The sequence below is a fragment of the Neophocaena asiaeorientalis genome, unplaced genomic scaffold (genome assembly GCF_003031525.2).
Source record: "Neophocaena asiaeorientalis asiaeorientalis breed wild unplaced genomic scaffold, Neophocaena_asiaeorientalis_V1.1 scaffold9, whole genome shotgun sequence".
NCBI classification, from domain to species: Eukaryota; Metazoa; Chordata; class Mammalia; order Artiodactyla; family Phocoenidae; genus Neophocaena; species Neophocaena asiaeorientalis.
Genome location: NW_020171825.1, coordinates 1,648,263 through 1,673,202, shown reverse-complemented (window position 1 = coordinate 1,673,202; position 24,940 = coordinate 1,648,263). Strand labels below are relative to the sequence as shown.

General features: G+C 44.1%; 1 protein-coding gene across 2 annotated transcripts in view; it reads left to right on the top strand.

Annotated features, from left to right (window-relative positions):
* UBAC2 (UBA domain containing 2) overlaps positions 1 to 24,940 on the top strand; it is a 153,902-nt gene that overhangs the window by 101,469 nt on the left and 27,493 nt on the right. For both annotated transcript variants that reach the window (XM_024739744.1, XM_024739738.1), the window contains one exon: positions 16,371 to 16,616. In XM_024739744.1, coding sequence (XP_024595512.1) covers positions 16,371 to 16,616 — 246 coding nt within the window. The remainder of the gene's footprint in view (positions 1 to 16,370; positions 16,617 to 24,940) is intronic.

Below are 24,940 nucleotides of genomic sequence, written 5' to 3'. Positions count from 1 at the left end.
TTACGATCTAGTCATTTCCTGCATTTGTTACCTGTTCTGTACAGTATGTCAGACTTTGATTATCTTGTGATCAAGCAACCTTAGTGTGAAAGAAAATCTGTCCTACCCAGTAACAAGATTAGAAACATAGATTCACACCAGATTCGTTAGGACTTTGGATGTGGTCTGAGTTTGTATGTTTATCTGTAGGCAGTGAGGATCTTTAAAGCTTTTCAAACAAAAAACTTCACGATGGTGCAAGATTATAGAAGTCTTATTAAGGTTTGTAAGTCAAAGAAGGGGGGAAGGAGAGAGTTGAGCAACCTTGAAGGGGTCAGGATGGCTCATTTGTGGGCTGTGATTTGTCTGTCTGTCTTCCCCCAACAAGAGTTTTAAAGACAAAAAAAATAAAACATTGTCTTATGGTAACTGTAAAAGAAAAAGCATCAAACAGAACCTTATGTTGATGGGCTTTCCAAGTCATGGTATATCATTAAGGAGAAAGCTTATGGAATTAGCATAATCTGCTATGGAAATCAGAACTTCTTTGGAGTAAGTTTTCGAATCCTGACCTGCATCTCGGGAGAACGAGGATGGGGAGTTGGGTCCTCTGAGCCTTGCCCTGCTTTTCATGTCTTTCTCTGCTCTTCATGCTTCCTTTTCTTCTTCCTTATTCTTGCTTCCCTTAGATTTCTTTTCCCAATTCACCAAAAGAAGGGTACAGTGTAGCAGGTCAGGTAACTCATCTGATGCCCAAGGTTTTCAGTTGAACTTTAGGGACTAAGATGATTTTCTAGCAGTTCATTGAAAATGAGGGCAGGGCTTCCCTGGTGGCGCAGTGGTTAAGAGTCCGCCTGCCAATGCAGGGGACACAGGTTCGAGCCCTGCTCCAGGAAGATCCCACGTGCCTCAGAGCAACTAAGCCCGTGCGCCACAACTACTGAGCCTGTGCTCTAGAGCCCGTGGGCCACAACTACCGAGCCCATGCACCACAACTACTGAAACCTGTGCACCTAGAGCCCGTGCTCCGCAACAAGAGAAGCCACTGCAATGAAGAGTAGCCCCCGCTCGCCACGACTAGAGAAAGCCCGCACGCAGCAACGAAGACCCAACGCAGCTAAAAATAAATAAATAAATTTATAAAAAGAAAAAGAAGATGAGGACAGAAGCTGCAGAGGGAGGTCAAGGCTGGTTAGAGCTGTGAGGTGGGTTGGGCTTGTGAAAGAACCTAGTGTAGAAGTAGAAGATGACAGTGGATCCTTAAGAAACGGCCATATTTAGAGGGTGCTTTCACCTTCTTATATAACACAGAATTTACAATCCCAACACCAAATTGAGTGCTTATCAATCCATTGTACAACTCTCTCTCTCTCTCTCGTTCATTGATTCATTCATACCTTCTCTCTCCCCCCATTTTCCCTCCCTTCCTCTCTATGCCCCCTTCCCCTGTCCCAAAACCTTCTGTCCTCTGCCTTGTCATGACAGTTACAACTCAGTCCAGGGCTGACAGAATGTCTTATTAGACAAGTGTTACACAGGGAGTGACCAGTAGACTTTTAAATGTTCACTGCAGAACAGATGAAATCATGCCAATATCTTGATAAAGCTGTCAGAGAAGTGCCTCATAAAATATAGCTATAAAATTTTCATTACTGTAACTTACCTTCTACTAACTTACCTTTTTTTAGGCAAAAACCTTTCGGAGGCTTTCAGAATTAGGCCTCCTCAGGCCCCTGTCTCAGCCCTGTGGACCCTGTGCTCCAGGGACACTGAGCGTCTTACTCTTCCCGGCACCTCATGCTGTCTCAGGATTCTGTGCCATCACTTATTTGTCTTTAACAAACACATGGCACTTACTATGTACCAGGCACTTGTGGTAGATTATGTTGTTTCTTCAACTGTTTTGTTTGTTGAGAATATTTGCTGCCCGTCTCTGCGGGCACCTCCCTGAAGGGCCTGCCTCTACGTGCCCTGCTAACATCAGACTCTACTCTGTGACTTACATGAGCCACTGGACCATGAGCAGAAGTGATGAATGCTTCACAAGCAGAAGTTTTAAGAACCATTGTGTGGTTCTGCCATTGCTCTGTTCCTTTTGTCGTGAGAAAAGCATGTGACGTATAGAAGCTGCTCCTTCAGCCCAGAGCCCAGAATGAAGAACACACACGGATCAGGGCTGTGGCCACCATGTAAGATGAGTGAGGAATAAACCTTTGTTATAAGCTACTGAAATTTGGGATAATTTGTTACCACAGTATAACCTAGAGAGAGCAGACTAATACAGCTCTTTTCTAAGCAGTTTACTAATATTATTTAATTAGTCCTCCTGAAAACCTGATGATGTAGGAACTGTTGTCCCCGTTTTATAGATGAAGAAACTGAGGCACAGAGAACTTAAGTTATTTGCCAAGAATAACTGATAAGTAGTGGAGACAACATTCAAATGCAGGTACTGGAGCTTTGGTGTCTGTGCTCCTAAGAGGTGGCTTTGCATAACCATATGCAGGTTCTTCCAACTATATCCATTCCTTCACCATTAGATGCCTTCTTTTCCTAGAAAAAAACTTATTCATTTAAGTTCTCACTCTGAAGCCTTTTCTGAGTCTGCCCTTTCAGTTTAGAAACTATACATTATTCTTTATTTTATAATCCCCAGTGCCTAGCAAAATGTGTGGCATTTTATCTTTAGTCTATAACTAATTGTTGAGTTTCAGAATTCAGTATTATCAAAATAATTATTTCTGTGCAATAAAACGCTGTAGCTCTTTGTGATCGTTGGGATGCTGTCAGCGTGTGCTGCTGCCTCACTCTGCCTCACTAGGTTCTTGACACTCTCTCTGTGGCGGGGGAGAACCTGGGCTTACCATCTGAAAGACGAGGAGGCTGAAGTTGAGGTTGCACAGCTGATGGATGATAGAGCCAGGACCAAAGGCCAGGTGTTCTGGCGGTCCAGTGGGTTCAGTGCCTTCCACTGCACATTTCAAGGCTCTCATCCATGTCTGTTTCAACCACAAGACACAAAGGTACAAAGCTGTTCTTAGGTCTTCTCTTGACTATACCACTAAGATGAGGCCCTGATCGTCGTCAACGGAGACACGATTCTGGAGGGAGATCTTGGTCACGAAGAAGTTTTAAAAGTACCCAGAGGTGCTGAAAGACACATATCCACAGCAGCTTCCTGCAGCCTTCATTAAAAAATTTTGTGGGCCGACCAATATCTAAGAAAACTTTATCCCATTGGCAGCCTCTGCCTTCTCCCTATTATGAAGAATTCTGTCTATAGCTATACTGTACTTTCTTTTCTAATATCATCAAAGATATTTAACTGGTCCTCCATATGATGGATTAAAAATGCAGCTCAAACCTCACCTTCAACAAACTCTTTGCCTTGTGTTTCTGGCATTGTCATGTACAAGAAAACGAAGTAAAGGATGGCTTTGAGAAAGCGTAAAGGATAGTATAAAACATTGAGCTGGGTCGGTACTGCTGCTGGTCAAAGGAAAAAGAAATGGAGATAAGGAAGAGGTTAGCAAGAAAAACACGCATGCATTTTCATTTTAGATGATTACTAGTAGTTTACATGGCAGTTACCCCACAGAGCATTTTCTCACAGGGTCTTTACATTTGTTTTCCTATCAGGAGATGGAAAGTCTTGAATCGGTTTTGATTATCTCTTTAAACTGATTTTTTAAATAGAAATGTCCAGTGTTCCTTCTTCTTTGCAGCTGATTGTGTTGATATTTTTCCTATATCTTGACTTTAACCTCTGGTAAAGAACTATGGTAAAAATCAGTGCATGAGATTTTGAATATATTCATTATAAACAACAGCATATTATCAGAAAGTCTTATGTTAGTTTATGTTAGCTTGGAATATTTTTAAGGTATCAGAAGTTTTTTATTGCTAAAGATTGGTTTTAGTCTCCGAAAATCCCACCTCTTTTATAAAGTTTAAGAGGAGAATTATACATCCAGAAATGTCTTAATCTTTCTAGGTCTTCACATTTACTTTTTTATGAAAAATTGTTTTCTTTTTTGTTCATTAAAGTGTTACATGCAGTAAAATTTACCAATTTGAAGTGTACAGTTTGGTGAATTTTGGTCATTGTATACAGTTTTGTAACCACCACAATCAGGATAGAAAACAGTCCCGTCACCCTAAACATTTTTTTCATGCTGCTGTGAAGATCTGTGTACACATTTATGTGTGGACATATGTTTTTACTTCTCTTGGGTAAATGCCTAGGAGTAGAATTGCTAGAATTTATCATATGAAAAATATATGGTACCATATTATTTTACAAAGTGACTGTGCCATTTTGCATTTCCACCATCAGTACGTGAGCATTCCATTTCCTCCGCCTCCTTGCCAGAACTTCGCATTGTCAGTCATTTTAAGTTCAGTCATTCTAGGTGGTGTGTAATTATATCTTGTGGTTTTAATTTGCGTTTCTCTAATGACTAGTGATTTGGGCATCTTTTCCTGTGACTACTAGCCATTTGTATATCTTCCTTTGTGTTGTGTCTGTTCAAATCTTTCACCCACTTTTTCGTTGGGTTACATTTGTATTATAATTATATCAAAAGAGTTCTTTTTATATTCTGGATATAAGCCCTTTGTTGGATATATTTTGTAAAAATTTTATACCAGTCTGTGGTTTGCCTCTTCGTTTCCTTAACTATGGCTTTCAATAAGCAAAAGTTTTAACTTGATTAATTCAGTGTTTCAGTTTTTAAAATAGTTTGTGCTTTGGTATCTTAAGAAATATTTGTTAATCTGATGTCACAAACATTTTGTCCTATGTTTTCATCTAGAATTTAATCGTTTTTGCTGTTACATTTAGGTCTAAGATCCACTTTGAGTATAATACTTGTGAAGTTAAGGGTTGAGATGTATTTTTTTCCATACAGATATCTAGCATTGTTCCATCAACGTTGAAAAGACTCTTTTCTCTTTTGCGTATTATCCTAGCACCTTTGTTGAAAGTCCGTTGACCAGTGTGGGTCTGTTTCTTGACTTTCTTTTCCATCTCAGTGATTTATATGTTTGTTCTCATGCCGGTACCATACTGTTTTGAGTACCTTTGAGTATGGTAAGTCTTGAAACCAGGTAACGTAAGTATTCCAACTTTGTTCATCTTTTTCAAAACTGGTCAAGCTATTTTAGGAACATTGACTTTCCATATGCCTTTTTAAATCAACTTATAATTTCTTTCAAAAAAGAAAAAATGCAGTTAATATTTTGCTTGAGATTGCACTGAAACTATAGATCAGTTAGGAAGGATTGCCATTTTGATATTTTAAAATATGGCCACAGATTATTTTATACTTCAAGAGATGGAGCTTAATTCCCCTCTTCTAGAGTGTGGGCTATACTTAGCGATTCACTTATAATGAATAGAATATGACGGGATGGAGTGTGACTCCAAAAGGCTGATGATAAGAGGCACGTTACTTCTATCCTGCTCCCTCTCAGGTCATTCATGCTGGGGGAAGCCAGCTGCCATGTCACAAGGGTACTGAAGCAGCCCTGTGGAGAGGTCTGCATGGCAAAGAATGATGGCATCCTGCCAGCAGTCAGCACGGACTTGCCAGTTGTGTTTCTGAGCTACATTAGAAGCTGGTCCTTCAGCCCCAGTCAGGAGTCCCAGATGAAGGCAGGTAGGCTGACATCTCGACTGCAGCCTCATGAGAGACCTTGAGCTACAGCCACCCAACTAAGCAGTCCCTAGATTTCTGACCCACATAAACTGTACATATAATAAATGCTTATTGTTTTAAGCCACTGAGTTTTGGGTAATTTGTTATTCAGTAATAGATAACTAGTACAACTATTTTAACAATATTGGGTCTTCCAATTCATAAACATAATATGTCTACATTTTTCTAGTAATTCTTTAATTCCCCTTTTTAATTTTTAAATTTTTGATGTACAGGCCCTACACATCTTTCATTAAATGTATTCCTTTTTGTGGGGTTTTGGTGCTATTTTAAATGGAGTTATTTTGTTCCAAATGTTTGCTGCTTGTATATAGAAACGCAGTTGATTTCTGTATATTGCTATTGTATACTGTAGTTCTGCTGAATTTGTTGTTTCTGTGGATTCCTTATGGTTTCCTACATATATGATCAAGTCATCAGGAAATAGGTTTGGTTTATATGTTTTACTTCTTCGTTTCTAATCTGTGCCTTTTATTTTTCTTGCCTATTGCACTAGCTAAGACCTCTAGTATAATGTTAAATAAGAGTGGTGAATAGACATCCTTGCCTTGTTCCTGGTCTTAAAAAAGGATTTCGTTTTTCCCTGTTGAGTCTCTATCTGTAAATGTGTAAGTTGTTCTTGATCTTTACATTCATTTTTAATTTGTTATTTGTAGTCCAATGTAAGAAGCAAATTTTTAACATAAGCCTGTTTTCCCCTCAATTTTGGTTTGTTGAATCAGTTTATGAAAGTGAATATAAGTTTAAAGGGGGGTGGTCTCCTTGTTGAAAGGGAAATTCAAAGGCATTTACATTTTAGCATTTGATTAAGGCTTTTTTCCATGTGCTAGAGACTCTAGCTGTCTCCCAATGTATTTTTTTCCTTCATAACAGAACCTTCATCTTATTTGAGGCAGCAGGGCCTCCAACTAAAAGATCACATTTTCCAGTCTCCTTTGCATCTAGGTATGGCTATCAGACCAAATCCTGGCATCCTGGCTAATGAGCTATAAACATACGTATTGGTGGGACTTCTAGGAAGGCTCCTTAAAGTAGCCTTTTGTCCTTTTGTTCTTCCTCATTTTCTTCTCCCCGCTGCCTGGAATGCAGTTAAGATGGTTGGAGCTTTTCTAACCTGAGGGAGAAATAAATTTCTGTTGTATTTAAGCCACTGTTATTTGCAGTTTTCTGCGTTATGCAGTTAACCTAATCCTCTTGACGCATGATTTTCTGAAAGAAAAAGCTTAGAGCAGCTTTCTAAGACAATTTGTTAGAAACAAATAATCTATTATTAGTTTAATTAATTCTGTTAATTAATTCTGTTATTCTAATTCAACTTTTCAAGAATCAGAAGGATACCCAGTGTTTAAATAGATACTTTAAAATGATATTGAAAAAGAAAAGAGGGCTATGGGAAATTCATCTGAATCACTCTTGTACTTGACAAAGAACAAGATAGCAAGACTTTCAATAAGTGCTTAAAGCCACATGACTCTGTCACGAAAACAACAGTCATTTCATAATTAATCACAAGTGGCACAAATAACTTCGGGCGTTTCTAACTTGTGTACATACTCTGTGCATAATAAAATGAGTAATTTCCAAAGTTCCTTCCTTCTTTCTTTAGCGTTTTTCAGTGAAGGAGAAGGAACAGGAAAACGTAAGGTTTGTTAGAGCAGGGATTTTCTTTGTTTTGCCTCCTGCTGTATCCCAGTGTTTAGAACACAGCCTGGCACCTTATAGAAGTTCAGTAAAATGTGTGTTGAATGAACACGTGAGGCCTCAGTGGGCCTGGTTTCCTCAGGACTTGAGTGAATATGAAGTCTGCATGAAGGGGTCCAGATACAAGGGAACGTTTGTTCCCTCAGCTCCTCTTTATCTTGTGACGGCAATGCTCTCCCCCAGGAAAGCAGCCCCTTGTGTTTGTCCTACTGTCCCATTAGATGACAAGTTTCTTGAATGTTGGGACTGTGGTTCACCAGGACCCTGGCAGTGTAGTTTGCCAGGTAGGCTTTTGTTCAGCCACAGTTGACTGGAGAAGGAGATCAACAGAAACCTGAGTGCTGGTGCCAGGTCATGGTTTCTCACCTCCGCTGGCTGTGGTTTCATGCTAACACCAAACAAGACCAGAGGACAGTTGAGGTTTACTCTCTGTAATCAAGGGAGTTTCACATGTTTCCACACAGCAAATTAAATTCTTTATTCCCTTTGGCCTGGACTTTCAACTGCAAGAGGTCCAGAATGCTCTCTGGTTGCTTCACCTCTGGGACCCTTTACCTGGCCGGGGTTCCCAACTCCTGCTGCTTGAATGCTCTGGTTCCAGCTCTCCCTGCCCTTCGCAGACACAGCCCGCTTGTTCATTTCCACTGTTTCTGAGCATCCTGGCCCTGAGCCCTGGCCTGCCCGAGATCACTGCCACTGCTTCATCCCTTGTCATTGGGCCTCTCAGCTTGATCTTGGGCTTCCGGGCTCTGAGGGCCTGCCAGACCTCTCCCTTAGAATTTCCCCTGGCCTCTTGATACTGCAAATCCCAGCAGGTGGTCTATTTTTAAAGCCTCTTTTTTCACAGACTCTGGGTTTCAAGAAAACTATCATTCGGAAGTCCCAGTATAAGAAGGGTTGGTGATGTGATTATCAAATATTTATAGGAAACTAAATTCTTAAAGCTCTTTATATTTTAATCCTTTGTGTGAATACCTGTGTTGACCAAAAAATTAATCAATAGTCAATCTAAGAAAGCATGGAAATTTTTATCTGCGCCAACCCAAGGATTATAACCCAGGAGACAGCCTTTCAAAGAGCTCTGAGAACTGTTCCGCAGAGAGAAGGGGGAGGCCGATACACATGTGACTTTGACGAAGGAGTGCATGCAGTCAAACACACATCTTACTAGAAGGTTACTGCTATTTGCAAGGAACAGATACCTTAGTTAATGGTCTTAGTGTTTTTCTAAGTATGCAGAGGTGCAGGAAACTAAGTTTACAACATTTTCTCCTGAAATATCTAACTGTCTTAAGATCCAGTTCTGTCAGTTTTCCCAGAGCACAAAGTGCTTCATCCTGAACTTCGCCTTGAAATCCTCTCAGAGTGTGCTGCTGTAGGTCAGCGACTGCAGTGGCTAATGACTTGATTCTTGGAGAACTGGATGGTGGGCAACTTTGTTTATTCTACAGTCCCTTCCCTTTCAGTCTGAGTATTGACTAAGGTTTGGGAGGCATTTCGTGACCAGTTTTTCCCACTGTGCTTAGGAATGCTCATTCCCAGGTCAGAGGAGGATTTCATTGATAGGCTACTCAGTGCTATTACTGGACTGGGCCCTGTTAACAGTAGTCAAAAGCCTCTGGACCTCCTGTCTTACTAGTCTGTTGTGGTCTAGGAAGTGGTTCCCTCTTGTTGCTTCTTCCCGTATCTAGAGTCACGCTGTTACAATCATTGATCTTATAGGACTGTAAATTTGGTCAGTGGTTTCAAGTCACCTAATCATCATTTATTTTACCACACATTTGGTAATGCAAAAAAACAATAATCTTGTAAAATAGGCAGAATACAAGTAATATAGCCAGTAAAATTAATAAGGTCATAAGTCAGTATCTAAACCAAGAGCTAAGGTGCAGCCCAGTATCTCCCCAGGTTGTCTGACCAGTCTATTCTGCACCAATCTCTAAGGAAAATGATATATTGGCATTGTACATAAAGTTCGCCTAAGGTGTCTGCGTGTACAAGGCAAGTGGTGGGTCACTGTGACCATTTACAGGATTGAGTAAGGAGTGTTATCATCTGAGGAGTTACATAGTAGCGCCAGAAGGAGAAAGATTGATCATTGTGGTTGAGCAGGTATTTCTGCCGTAGGGGAGGTCTGGCTAACACATAATGCAGAGGCACAGAGCACGCTAGAGGAGGTGGAGGAGGACAAAATGGGCAGAGAAAATTTTGTGTTTAAATTTTTCTTTTCTTGCCTTAAAATATGAATTTTAATTTCACCACCTGAAACATTTTACAGTAGCACTTTATTTGTTTGACAGCTTGGGGTCATGCTGGTGTATCAGAGGTGTGGACAGGTGAATTCTACCTTTTTGTCACATGGGAAATATGAACTTAGGACCAAAAAAGTGTGTCTACTGGCACCTTTCCAATTTTCTTTAAAAGAATCTAAGATGACATTTTTGGGGGTTTTTGGACTATTCATTCATTCACGATTCTCCCAGCAGGTGCTCTTCTAGGTGCAGAGGCCAAACAGTGATCAAAACCAACCAAAATTCTTCCCCTTCCAGAGCATACATTCAAATAAGTAACCTTAGAATAGAACTTTAAGCCAGTGAGCACAAAAGCCCTACTTCATCCCTGCCAGAATTTGCAGCCGTGCATTTGTTTATTACTGGGTAGGATGTCCTAATTCTTCATAGGATGTTCCTACTAATATTGAACACATAATTTCATAACTGTATATGTGATGGTGAGGGGATAGATATGGGCAAGAGAATGAAGATCTTCGGCCTTCATCAATTCCCTGAAGGAATCTATGACCAAACACCCCCCCATTAAGAACCCGCCCCCTTACTAAATTGTGAGCTCCTTAAGTACAGGCAACAATTATACATTGTCCTTATTTTTTTCTGTATTTCTTTAAAAGGTATATGCTTTCATAAAGCATAAATAACACTGTATTAATGGGTTTATAACGTATATAGGTATAATATAATTAAGACAGAAAAGTAGCACAGTGAATGGGGGTGATGTTAAATGGAATTATACTCTTGAAGTTTCCTATATTTTAACTGAAGTAATTCAGTATTAACTCTAAGCACCTTATGTGTGTATTGTAATCCCTAGAGCAAACACAAGAAAAAAAAATGAGATATTGCTAACAAAATTCCATTAAACAAATTAAAATGAAATACTAAAAAATATTTGCTTAACACAAAAGGAAGTAAGAAAGGAGGAACAAAAAGCAAATGAGATAGAACCAAACAGCAAAATTCAACTATGTCCAGGTAAGTATATTAAGTGTGAATAGGTAAACACATTAATCAAAAGGCAGAGATTGTCAGACTGGATTTAAAAGTAAGAAAGGGCTATATGGCGTCTACAAGACACACTTTAAACACAGACACAAAAAGGGTTGAAAAAGAATGAAGAAAGATTCATCATGGAAATAGAAATCTGAAATGGCCATATTAATATAAGACAAAATAGATTTCTATGTGAGTATTACTCAGAGCAAAGAGGGATTCTTTATTATGATAAAAGGGTCAGTGTATGTGTGCCTAATGACAGCTTCCAAATACACCAACATTTTCCAAATACGTGAAGTTAACACAACTATGGACAAATGGACAAATTTACAATCGCTTTGAGACTAAAAAATACAAGTGTTTAATTTTTCATCTAATTCAAATCTCACAGTTTTGATTTGATCAATTTTTTTCATATTTCGTTATATTTATAACAATATTTTGCTGTCTTCAGCTAAATCAGTGTGACTTTGCTGTTATACAGCTCCATTTTCTATCTTGCTTTTTATCCAGATCTTCAGAAAAGGAATCCTTACTTCCTCGCCTCCAATTCATTATATATTTTTGCCATATTTACTTCCTGTCTCTTTCTTTATTACATATATATATATTTGTTACAGAGAGTGCTGCCCCCGACGCCTCCCCTTCCTTCTTCCCTTATCATCCTGCTGCAGAAGAAACCACATTCCGTGGTTCTGTACTTACTACATGAGTATGTGTCCATAAGCAGTAAATACTAGCATGTTGTGTTTTGAAGTTTTGCAAAAAGATGAATACAAAATGTAATACCTTTTTAGAAACATATCAATACATGTACACCGAGTGTGTTTAACTGCCGTTTAGTATTTTGAGGGATGAATAAACCACTCTTTAACCATTCCTCTCCTGGGACACTGTTCCCTAGCTGTTACACAGAGCTTTGCAGTTGAGAATTTCCTGAAATATACCTTTGGCAGCTCTGCTGGGTATTGTCAAATTGCTCTCCCCAGTGGTCGGGCCACTTTGCCTTCCCTCAGGATTGGGGGAGAATTCTCAGTTCCCCCTCATCCTCACGAAAACTTGAAACCAGGTTTTTCAATTTTTGCTAATTTTTATTATGTTTAACATTGTTCAGTTAAGATTTGCAATTCTCTAAAGGTAAGTGAGGATAAACATCCTTTCATGTGCTTGTTGGACATTTGAATTTCCTTTTCTGAAATTGCCTTTTCATCTGCTTTATGAATTGGGTTGACTGTCTTCTTACAAATGGATAGTTTCTTTATGTTCTGACGCTACCTTTCTTGAGGACAAGAATCCTAAGGACCTTCTCCCAGGCTCTTGTCGTGTTTCCCTTCATTTATGGTAACTTTTGGCCCCCTGTAGCTTTCATTTTATTTATTTGTTTGTTTGTTTTTGGCTGCATTGGGTCTTTGTTGCTGTGCATGGGCTTTCTCTAGTTGCGTCGAGCGGGGGCTACTCTTCGTTGTGGTGTGCGGGCATGCAGTAGCTTCTCTGGTTGAGGAGCACGGGCTCTAGAACGCAACGCAGGCTCAGTAGTTGTGGCGCACGGGCTGAGTTGCTCCACGGCATGTGGGATCTTCCCTGACCGGGGCTCAAACCCGTGTCCCCTGCATTGGCAGGTGGATTCTTAACTACTGCGCCACCAGGGAAGTCCCCCACTGTAGCTTTTAAATTGTAAAGTAGATGAATGTGTGTTTTCTTTTATAGTTTGGGCTTTATGTTTCTTATTTAAAAATCCGTCCTCATCCCAGTGCCAAAAAGATGTTCCTTCTGTATTTTGTGCAGAAAGATTTACAGTTTTATAAATTATATTTGTGTCCTTAATCCATTGGGAATTTATGTGTGGTGTCAGGAAGGGAGAGCTGTTTCGTCTTTATCCTTATGTGTGGCCCGTGTATGTTTTTTCCCGTTTAACGCACCCATTTCTGCTGTGAACCAGGTGCCTTGTACTCGAGTCTTTTTCTCTGCTCTTGCTCTTTACATCGATTTGAGTAGCTCTCCGTAAAGACCACACTGTTTTAATCACTCAGACTTTATAGCATACTTTGAAATCTGATAGGCCTTATTATGTTTCCCAAAAATTATCTTGACTCTTCTGGATCACTTATTCTTTATTTTTAAATCTTTTTATTGTGATACATAACACACACCCAACTGTGCGTCAACTATAAATGTCATGAAGCCAAACAAATCACTATGAAGCGGACGCACCCGTAAAACCCTGTGCAGGTCAGAGCACTGCCGGCCCCCGGAGCCCCAGTGCCCCTCCCTTCTGTGACTGCTCTCCTGGCGCAGCGCAGATGGTCATCACCACCATGCTTCGCTTTATGGTTTTTCCACTTGACTGATCCATTTACAAAGTGGGGTCATAATGTATGCAATCTTTTGGGTCCAGCTTCTTTTTCCCAACATTATGTTTCTAAAAATTTAAACCTTAATATTCCATACAAATTTTAGGATTGTTATTTAAGTTCCAACCAAAAAACCCCAAGAGTCTCTTTTGTATTATATTGAATATATATATCAATATGGTGAAAATTGATGTCTTAACAATTTTGCATCTTCCCATTCGCAGATGTGATGTTATGATATCTTTATTTATTACTAGAGGGTTTTTTTAATGTCCCTTATTATAGTTTTTTAGTTTTCTATAAAGGCCTTATATATTTTTTATTAAATTTATTCCTAAGTATCTCATTGTTTTTGTTGCTGTTGTCTGCTCACAGCTCATTGTTTTTCCTTCCTCTAGGCAGTCAGTATTTGATCTCTGGTTACTTTTGTTGACTTAAAGAAAAACGCACAACATAAGAGTTGTGAGTTTAAGGTTTATTCAGGGTCTTACTGAGGACTGTAGCCTGGGCCATAGCTCTGAGGAACCGCTCCAAAGAAGTAGGGGAGGCGCCAGTATAATAAATTATGAATTTTTTGGCTGTGGAATACATCTAGTCAAGCATACATCTCAGTCAAAGATTACCGCCAATCAGAAAGAGCAGAATCTCAAGTTAATTTTAGTGCTTTTCTTTGTGTGTGAAGGTGCAAGAATCTGGGGTCATTGAAATTCTTCCTGAGATATGCATCTAACCCTCTAGGGGTGTGTTTATCTAAAGCACAGAGTGCCTCATCCGGATTTTTCACCCTGAATTCTCCTCAGGGTGCGCTGTCAGCGGGTGACTGCTGTGGGTTGTGACTTACCCTTATATAATGAGCTATGCTCTTTTGTTCTTTTTTGTTCACACTTTTAAGGATTTCTTTCTCTGTTTCACTATAATGGATCTAGATATAAATTTCATTATGTTATCCACCTTGCGACTATTGCATTTTCAATCTGAGTATCTATATTCTTTATTAATTCTGGAAAACTCAGCTATTATCTGTTGAAATATAGTCCCTTTCTTCCTATATTTCTTCTGTTGTCTTCTTCTGGAAGTTCTATGAGACATACACGGAAGGCCTCTCTGTCTGTATGAAGTCCACACGTGTAGAGTCCCCGGCCTCCCCTGTTGGCCTGCTCTACCCGCTCCAGAGCCTCTTTGATGCAGGCCCTGCAGAGCTTTTACCTTCTCCCCGTAGAGAAGGGAGAGGGTAGATAGGGGCTCTGCTGGGTGAGGGGAGGCATTGGAGTTGCTCCTTGCACAGAGTTCTGTGACCCTCCACTTCACTCCCACCTTCACAGTACCTGGTGCCTCTAATCCCTGAGTCCGTGGCGGGGGGCGGTGGGGGGGACCCTCTCCCTCATTTGGATTTACCCTTCTCATATGCTAAGTATTTCTAACTACTCAATGTGTTCCTGGTGCCTCTAATCCCTGAGTCCATGGCGGTGGGGGAGGACCCTCTCCCTCGTTTGGATTTACCCTTCTCATATGCGAAGTATTTCTAACTACTCAGTGTGTTTTCCAGTGTGTTTTCCATGTTGTTAGTGTGGTTGAGGATTACAGATGCTTTCTAGTTTCAGTGAATGTGAAGTTTGTTTCTGTTTTTGTTTTCTTAGTTGTTTTGTACCATTTTTGAGAGAAGTAGCATAGAAATTATTTGAAACCAAAAGTCCTTTTCCATTCACTCTTCAACCTCCTCCAGTGTGTCTTTTGCTCCTACCACTGCACCAAAACTGTTCTTAATTTTGCCATATCCAACAGTCATCTTCTTCCTCTCTCTGTCTTACTTGAACTCTGGGCTACAGTAGACATAGCTGACTATTCCCATCTTAAAACACTGTTCTCTTAGCTTCAGTGGTACTAAACTCTCCTAGTTTTCCTTCTTCTCACTGTCAGCCCCTTCTCAGATTTCTTTACTGGCTTCTCCTACTCTGTCCATCCACAAAATGCTGGTGTACCCTGGGTTCAGTCCTAAGTCCTCTTCTTTCCTCTGTAATAACGTCCCCCGCCCTCATTATCTCCTGTAGTCCTGTTGCTTTAAACACAGTCTTATACCACTGACTCCCAAATCTTTATCTCTGCAAACTTTTCTCTTGAGTTCCAGATTTTTATATCCAACAACCCTCTTGATAGCGCCACTAAGATTTCTAATGGATACTCCCAAGCTCATTCCTGCATTGCACTCGCTGTTTTCTCTGCCTGAAACGTTCTTCCTCCAGTTCATCAAATCACTGGCACCTCACTATCCTTAAGAACTCTGCTCAAGTGTCGCTTCCACCCGACCTAAAGAAGGTCCTTGCTCCAAGTCACCTTATTTTATTTCCTTCATAGATCTTGTCTGGAATTGTTTTGTGTGTTTACTATCCAATCTCCATATTGATCACGATTACCTCTGTAAGAGTAGGGCTTTATTTATCTTGTCTTCTGCTATACTTTAAGTGCCTAGAACAGCACCTGGTATATAGCAGATGCTCAATAAATTTTTGCCTAATTAGTTAATTTAAGTTTTATTAGTAAAACATTAAAGTGTACTTTTCTCTTGCTAGACAGAAATTTGTCAAATATGTTCTAATTTGGTGTGAATAACTTATCCTAAGAATCAAATTCACAAAATTAAAGATTTGTCTTTAACAAAGGAATAGCCATTCTCATTTTTACCTAGGAAACCATAGAGACTCCTTAGACTTCTCTTACCATATAAATTGCCTTAAAGATGAAAAACAGCCTTATTCGTAAACAGAATTGTTAATTGCTAACTATTGGCAAGGATTTTAAAATCTAGGAAAAATACTTGCAAATTTTATTAAAACAACTGTATACATTTTAGGTCGTCTTTATTTTCTGGTAAATGTATTTACATATTCGATACCGATGCTGGGTCACGTCATCGAATATCAAGGTTGTTTTCTCTCAGTGTCTCTCTCTGACGGCCATCTGCCAGTAAGAATACCACAGAGTTAGTACAGCGTGAAAGTGTTTTGATAATCCAATATTTCATGGCTTTGTCTTAAAAGACAGCATTGTTTTTTTAAATATTGCACCAGTACTTTGAGTGTTAAATAGTTAGGATTCTGCTGTCTCTTCTAACTTAATAAAAACACGTTTGTTTACTGAGTAAATTCCATTTTGTGTTGGTTTGTGCTGCTTAGTATCCTGCAACCTGGTAGGAGTTCTGGTTGTCACCGGACACTACAGCAGCGAAGGAAAACACCATCTGAAGTGTTTTGCGGTTATTGATTTCTATGTTAAATATGTTCTTTAACATTTTATGACATTTCAACAATCCAGTTGGACGCTTTTTCTTTTAGATTTCCGGGCTCTGCTACAACAGCAAAATGTTACAAGTTCATGAGGTGCTCTGCGTCCCCAGCTGGATGGCAAAGTTCTGTTCTTGGACACTTGAGCCCATCTTCTCATCTTCAGAGCCCACCAGCGAGGCCAGAATCGGGATGGGGGCCACGGTAGACATTCAGAGACAGCAGAGGATGGAGCTGCTGGACCGGCAGCTGATGCTGTCACAGTTTGCACAAGTGAGGCGGCAAAGACAGCAGCAGGTAAACGATAATAATCACAATGGAAAATTCAGAAATACTCAGGGGCCTGCGTAAACTTCTCCTTTGAGACTGTATGTGTGGTAGAGTCTACATTTCATTCCTGTGCATTGTATCATAGATACCTTGACATGTTTCCAAGTGGAGTGTAGGTCTCTGATAGTGGCTATTCTTGGTGTTTTCTTTTTAAGGTAAAAAAAGTAACTTGCAGCTGAAAGACTGGTCAGACTGGACATTCTTGCTCCACTTCTATTAGATAAGCATGATTTCTTAGAGAAACACCAAGCCTGGTTAACAAGACGGGATATTTATCTGTTTTTATCATCTTGTAAAAGCCACAGTGTCTTCCTGTTAAGATGCTTATTATTGTGTGCTCTGGACTGAAGAGCAAATGTCAAACTTCTTGATTTTCCTTGGTTGCAATGGAGAATATGAAGGTAAGAAAATTTTCAAGGGAAGAACCAGCAAGTAGATCAGATAAATGCTCTGTTTTCTTAGCCTTGTCATTAATCGTCAGGAAATACTGAGCATTTATCCACAAAAACTGCTCTATCCAAGCAATCCAACACCACACTCGTCTTTCCAGGGTTACTCTGCGTCAGGCTGAAACCTCATACCTGGTCCTTCTTTGGCACTTCTGTGATCCAGTCCATTGGGTTCCTCGTTTCTTGTCTCCATCCCCTTTACCCTCTGGGGTATGAGAGAGAGTTCTGTTCTCTCCTGCCATCTCCCGATCTCCTGCCTGCATTGCGTGTGAGAAGTAGGTCTTCATGGTGTGTGGTCTGGAAAGTGAAATCAGGTGTGATGTCCCTGGACGTCAGTGGAGAGGTGGGTCCCAGAGTTTCTATCTGGCGTGGGAAGAAGGGGACCCCTTATCAATGGGCCGAGTCTGCAGGTAAAAGAGAGAAGTGAAGGCTGTTCCCTACGGGTGTATTTGAATTTGAGGTGACTCTGGAACATACAATAAAGGTGCCGCTGATGTAGTTGAACATGGAGGACAGACATCACTCTTGGAGAGGTCAGAGCCGTAGGTGCAGATCATGGCTTAAGTGTGTAGGGTTGGGAGGTGAGTCCTGTAGGAGAATCACATCCAGGATGAATGTAGGCTATAGGCTAAGCCTGCATTTAGCAGGAGGAAGAGGTAGATCCTTTGAGGAAACAGAGGAAATAATGAAAAGTATGAGAACTCAGAACAACCGGTGTCCAAAAAACTGAGTAATAATGAGTATAAATATTTTCTGATAGAATGGACAGAGCTATGAGGGAGAGAAAGAAGTAGTGTATGATTCTGAGGTTTCTGGCTTAGCCAAGGAGAGAGATCAATGACAGCACCATCCCACCAACATCAGAAGAGCAGGCGATGGGAAATACATTGACTGAGGTACCTTCAGGCTACCCGGGGGGAGATTCCCTGGTAGATAGCTGTGGTCTTGTGCTCATAAGCAAAATGAGAGGTTGTGTTTCTGAGGTGGGCGTCCCCAGGCAAACTCTCGTGTGTGAAGTGGATCAGAGAATGCCGTCAGGATGAGCAGCTTTGGGGAGGGGCGGTGAAGGGCAGAGGGAGACTTTGAGCCCCAGTCACAAAGAAGGCCCGAGCTAAGCTTACGGTGCCCAAGCCCCGGAGTTGCGAGAGACCTTCCGAGTCGTCCCAGATTCAGAAAGGTGTTGGCGCAGATTGCAGGCACCTCTCCCCAGATGCACGCCATCCACAGAGCAGATGTTACTTGAGAACCATCAGGTGCCCGCCCCCCGGCAGCAGGAAGACGGAGCGCTGGTCCTGAAGGAGGGGGAGGATCTGGGTCGCAGACCCGTCCAGAGCATCCGCCCCTCGTGCTGCTTGGATCTTCTTGTTTTACTTAAGTTCTCGGAGCAACACCTCCAAGATTGCAGTGGTGCTTTTTTCCCAGGAGAAACCTTCAAGAGGAAGGTCAGCAGGGCAGACTGCATCCCCTTCTGCTGAAGCCGGTCTCGAGGATACACTGATGACCATCTCCGTCGTCTGTTGTCCGCTTGAGAGTCCCCACCCTTGGCTGGAAGGCTTACATGATGAAGCGACACATGCTGTCATCCCTGTGGGGTCTGGGTCCCCGGTCCCCAAGCCCTTCCCGGCTGTGGCTGCTGCACTTGTCTGTTTACTGTAGAAACTGGGTGAGGAAGTACAAGAGATGCCCTCGGAGATCACCCGAGTGCCGCCCATGATCTTCCCTCCCCTTTTTGTGCCCGTGGCCGTAGCTTTTCCTGGTGGTCAGGATTAATTACTCCTGCCAGGATAATGACTCCTTTCCTTGCCTGCCGGTCTTTTGGCACAAGAGCCCAAACTGACTGGGCAACAGCTGTAACTTAAGATGTAACAGTATTCTTGCTTCATCCCCGATGGAAGCGTTCCCTTCCTGTGAGCCGAGCTCTGTAAACCACAGAATCCAGAGTTGTGGGACGGGAAGCCCAGATTCCCCAAGTGGGTCACCTTGAGGGAGGATAGTCAGGGCCACTTCTCCTTCCATCCCTTGTTTCCAAGAGCCGTGTGTTCCGCCTACTGGGGACACAGCACCCGTGTGAAGGTTGTTGATTTAGGGTCTGTACTGCACACCAGAGCCTCAAGCGCTGTCCTTGGCGGGTACCATCTCCAGGTTGGCGTCTCACTCCCACCTTCACCCGGCTACCCATTGGTCTGGCGACATGGTAGCGCCTGGGTCGTGCTGTGTGAGGGTCAGTGTATCCCGTGGTCTTGGCACTGCCGCGCCCTCTTTGTTAGAAGCGGGCCTTGTGGTCCGATGTGATGTCATCTGGAACCCTGGTCGGTACCTCATGCCCTCTGTCAACCCACAGAGGTGGTGCTTAGCGACAGAGAAGGCAGGCAGCCCCATAACCAGAAAATGTGTCAGTTCCAGGTAAAGTGAGTTGCTGCCTATAATAGTCAACGCAGGTCGCCCGCGCAGAGCACCGCAGACTGGGCAGCTTCAGTAACAGGTCTTTCCTCATTGTTCTAGAGGCTAGAAGTCCAAGATCAAGATACCGTCGGGGTTGGTTTCTAGTGAGGACCGTCCTTGGCTCGCAGGCAGCCACCTTCTTGCTGTGTCCTCACATGGCCTTTTCTTGGCGCCTGCATGTTCCTGGTGTCCCTTCTTATGAGGACACCAGTCCCATTGGATTAGGGAGGGCCCCATCTTTATGACCACATCTAACCTTAATTACCTCTTTAAAGTCCCTGTCTCCAAATACGGTCACATTGGGGGTTAGGGACTTCAGCCTATGAGTTTTCGGGGGGGCATGTTTCAGTCCATAACGGTGCCCCTTCCAGACTGAAAAGGGCCCAGTATAGTCTACCTGGCTCTATGACTGTTGGTTCTCCTTGATGGGTGGTGGCGTACGTATCAGGGCTCAGCACGGCTCTCTGTTACCCTGGAAGCTAAGTCCACATTAGTGAGTGGGGCCCATGCACAGTGGGGCTCCTTCCCGGCCATCTTGGCTGCTCTGTTCACCTGCCAGCCCTGGGATGGCCGGTGACAGAGGCTGGCTGACGTCAGTCTGCCGAGTCATTCTGTCTCTCTCTTCTGTGCTGGATGTTCATGGTAAACACTGGAACCTAGATGTCACGTTTCATGCCTGTTCCTTGGCTGGACCCACATGACTCTTCCCAGGCCTCCTTGTCCCCTACCTTCCCATCCCCTGACCACCTAACCAAGTCATTCACCACGTCCAGTGAGTCCCTAGGTGTTATTTACCTCAGGCCACCTCTCTTTCCATGCAAAGCGGACGACCAAATGCACTGCCCAAGCCCTACCCATTGGGAGCATTTGTCCCCGTCACTGTTCTTCAAGGTGACCCCTGAGTGGAGCTATAGTGCAGCCACGGTCTCTTTTCAGCTTTCAGTTGTGTACCAAGCCAACCCATCTATGAACCGAATTTGGCCATTTTCCTCCTTGTCACTTGGTGGCTAGGGACCCACCCCCATGTAGCAGGAGGTGTGAACTGGAGAAGAGGTTTTTATACGACAGAGGTTATCGACATGGTGGTCTTGGCGGACCTGCTTGTGCAGCTTGCCTGCGCCCCCCGCCCTGCTCGTGCTGACCCTGGATACACCACTTACGTCGGACGATGGCTTTCTGTGGTCGCACCTGACCACAGAACTTGGTAGGTCTCACACTTCTGGCCACGCGCTCACTCTGTACCCGTGGTCAGGCACTTCCTGTCCCCCAGGGTCCAGCAGCAGTGTTTCGAAAGTGTGTAATTCTCTGCTGTGTATGCGTGCCCTTGCTCCAGTGCCCTGGGCGTCCGCATCATGGGGGTCCTCTGTGGCTCGCTGCAGACTCCACCCGGTGTCTTCCCCACCACAGATACTTCGAATATCAGTATCTGCCGGGTTGCACAGCCCAAGCATCCATGACCGAACCAGACCAAAATCCCCGCCCTCTTGGAGAGGGCCTTCCAGCCGGGCGGCTGTGAAGTGACGTCCTTTGGTCTGTGGCTCTCCCCGCCGCGTGGCAGGCTCTTCCACTTTCCGAGGTCAGTCTTGCCCACAGTTCAGAATCCCAGCCCCTGGGCTCTTGCGCAGACTTCTCATTGTGCTGGAGAGAAGAGCGTGTGGTTCTTTAGTCTGGGGCTTACTCAGCACCCTCCTCATTTCTTCCCAGCATCGGCCTCGAGAAACACAGCTGTCTCCTCCGTGTCCCCTGAGGCTCGGGGATGCTGGTCTGCCCAGAGACACACAGCTGCCAGCAGGGCTGCAGACTAGGGGCCCAGGTGTGTCCGATTCCAGGGCCTCTGTGTGTGTGTGTGTTGTTGTTGGTTTTTTTCCTTTCCTTTTTTACTTCGGCTGTCAGGAAACTCAATGCCAAGTTTAGTGTTCAATCAAAGTTAGAACTTGTGCTTCCATCTTCTCTGTTTTTAAAATACCTTTTTTGATTGTTTTAGTGTCCTTGTATCTTACTGTAGGCCTTCTCAAATTCTGTTATTGCATTTAAGATAAGTCTCTCACTTGTTTACAAACTGTGGGTTTTCAAATGTTTTTCATAGAACCCAGAATTTATTTGGTCCCAAAACCAATCAGTTCCTAGTTACTGTACATTAGAGTGATCTGTTTGCAGTTTTTGATTTCAAGCACTCCAAAATAATGCCGAAGTCTTGTTTGAGTGTAATTCCTTTGCGCGTCTTTTGCCTGCTTCTGTCGGATTTTGTCTCGCCGCCTGGCAGCTGCTGCTTTGTGCTCGCTGTCGCCTACCCGCCTGTGGTCCGCACTTGGCTCTGCGGTCGCAGTCAGCCAGTGGTCATTATTGAGACAGTGACCAAGACTGGTGGGGACTCGGTGGGCACCTAAGAAGTGAAAAACCTGTCTTTTCCCTTAATGAGCTTGTGATCAACGTCAGGGAGCTCAGCAGATACACTTGAATTAGAGGAACATCCAAGAACGATGAAATATAGACCGGAGTGCACGGGGCAGTAAGACACCCAGGAAGGCGCCATTGGGGGTCCTGTTACTGTGAGAGGAGGTTTCAGGGGCTAGAAGGATGGGCAGGATGTGGGCGGGCGGAGAGGATGAGGCAGGTCATCCCAGAGGAGAGGACCAGACAGAGGGAGGGAGGCGTGGAGGTGATAAGGAGGCCTGAAAGGGGAAGGCCTCGAGGAGACATGGGGGGCTGAGGTGGTAGGGTACCTAGTGACAGAGAGAAGTAACACAGCGACTGTAATCGAGGGAGGTGTTTTTCAACCCGACGGCAGAGTTGGATTTTGACGTTGGAGGCTGTCAAAAGTGGTTTAGTCAGTTGTAAAGGTAGGACAGGTATCTCAGAGAAATTCCTCTCATTGCAGCATGTGAGATGGGTGGAGAAAGGAGAGACCATGGAGGAAAAGACCCAACAGGAGATTTTAGAAATTCAGCGCTCTGCTCTGTGAATGCCTGGCCGGGATAATGGCCAGCTCCTCACTGGGCTCCTAACCGGCATTGTCCCCTGAGGTCCAGCCCGCTGATCTCTCCCCCTGCACACTCGCAGTCCATGGCTCTCCCCTCTGTGCTAAGCTCATGGCTCCCAGACTTAGACCTATGGTCTAGACCTCCTCTCTCCTGGGCTCCAGACCTAAATATCCTACTGCCTGCCGGGCATCTCCACTTGAATGCCCCACAGGCACCGGAAATTTACCCTTGCTTTGCTAAATTGGCTTCTCTGTCTCGCTCCCTCCCGGATGGAAAGCACCGTCGTCCACCCAGAGGCCCAAACCAGAACACTGTGGCTTCCCCTTGGACTCTTCCCTCCTGCATCCGTGTCCCTCGTGTCCCTCGTGTCCCCTCCCTCACCTGCACCCCAGAGAGTCTACCTTCTCGCCGTCAACCCACCACTCCCTCTCTCTTCATCCCCCTGCCTTAGTTCAGGCCACCGATGTCACTCACCTAATAAAAGCTTGTCACAACTGCCTCCCTCTCCCGGCCCTGCCCCACACTCCAGCCCCCAGGGCGAGCTCTGTGAAGACGCAAACCTGATTGTCTCACTCCTACCAAAGTCCTTCAGAGGCCCTCCTGAGCCTACAAGGCAGTTCTCGCTGGCTACACAAGGCCCCCGCCTGCTTTTTAGCCCCTGCCTTCCCCCGGCCCCGAGCAGCCTCGGGCTAATCACTCCGAACTGTTCACAGTTCATCTCAGCCCCGTGTTGTTTCTCACTTCTTGCCTCTTCATCTACCCTTCCCTCTGCCAACAACAAACTTCCCCTGAACCGACTTCCCCACCGCACCCCATCTCACCCACACACACGGTCTCTGCTTGCCCAACTCTTGCTCACTCTTGAGTAAACTTTCTGAGATCCCCTCCTCTGGGAAGCCCTCTCCAGCCTCCCGGGCAGCACTGACCCTCTGTCTGTCCTTAGAGCCCCTGGCGTCTTTCCTGACCTCGCCACTCCCGCCCCTCACCATTGACTCACGTCCAGTCTGTGCCCGTGGTGTGTCTTGGGGTGGGGGTGGGGCTTTTCCATTGTGTCTCTAATGTGTGAATAATGCCTGGCATGTGGTAGGCACCCATACATTTGGAGAATTAGTGACTCGATATGTATATAATAAATATTTACAGAATTTCTTAATGTACTGAGGCCAGCTGAATACAGGTGAGTAGTCCTGGCTGGAAACTATACAGCTATCCTCTGAGAGGACAAACCACTAAAGACAGCCCGAGACCCATGTTCAGGGAGAGCAGAGAGGAGGAAGAAAGGAATTCCAAGGGGCGGGGAGGAATCCGGGAGAGTTCAGTGGCACAGCAGCCGGGAGAGGAGTGTTTCAGGAAGAATGGGAGAGGGGGTGCTCAACAGATTCAGAGGCTCCCCTCCCACCCCCCAAAAAAGGCCAGGCAGAGACAATGACGAGGAGAAGATCACAAGAGTCAACAGGAGTTGGCTCGCTCTTGAAAGGAGTTTCAGCGGGAACGCACGCACCACGTTAAGAAGTAGTGCAGGGTTTGGAAGCAGAGGAAGGGCAAGCATCACTTGTGCCCTGGCCAGCCAGCCTCATCCTAGGACATTGCCACGGGAGTCACATCTTGGTTCTTGAAAGTGAACTCTGGCGTTGCACTTCTGAAGCAGTTGTAACGTGCTCTGCAGCGAATACACCTCCATGGCTCTAAAGGGCAGTGAGCAGTGTGATGGCTCTGCAGACCTTGCTTCATCTGCAGCTTACAGGGTCAGTGCACAGTGTCCTGAAGTTCATCATCAGGCCCAGTGACATGGCCTTTCTGGACACTTCCACGGTGGTCACTACACAGAAGCTTTCGGCTGATTGGCTTACGGACTCATTGTGACGAGGGCTGAGTGGACGACATAATAATGCCCGGTCCCTTTCTTCCAGCTCTCATCTCCCCCACGGCAGAGCTTTCCCGCTCTTCTGTACATTGATGTAGCGGCGGCGTGTCCGTCACACATTGAGTCTACTCCCACCAGCTTCTTGCTCTCAGGTTCACTCCCCGCCCCCAGTAGGGGTGCTTTCTCCATGGTCGGTGACATTGCCGAGTCATCTTGGTACTAGCAGCTGCGGATCATTTTCCACTGCTGGGACCGTTACATAACTTTTCATGGGCTCGTGCTTTATTCATTCACCGAGTAGCCTTTGAATTCTTGAAGGTCAGGAGCTGTGTGCTCCACTTATTTACGCCTCTCTTGGTTCCACTGCAGTGTGCAGCCCTGAGGGAGAAAATGGCGCTGCCCTGGCCTTCAGGAAGCCTGCAGCCCCTGGGGGAAGAGAGATGAGTCAATGCGAAGTGCTAGGTTTCTATTGGAGTTTGCACCAGCAAAAGAGTCCTGGTTCTCCCTGAGGGACTCAGCAAAGCCCTGTGTGGTTGAGGGGAATCTGGAAGAGAC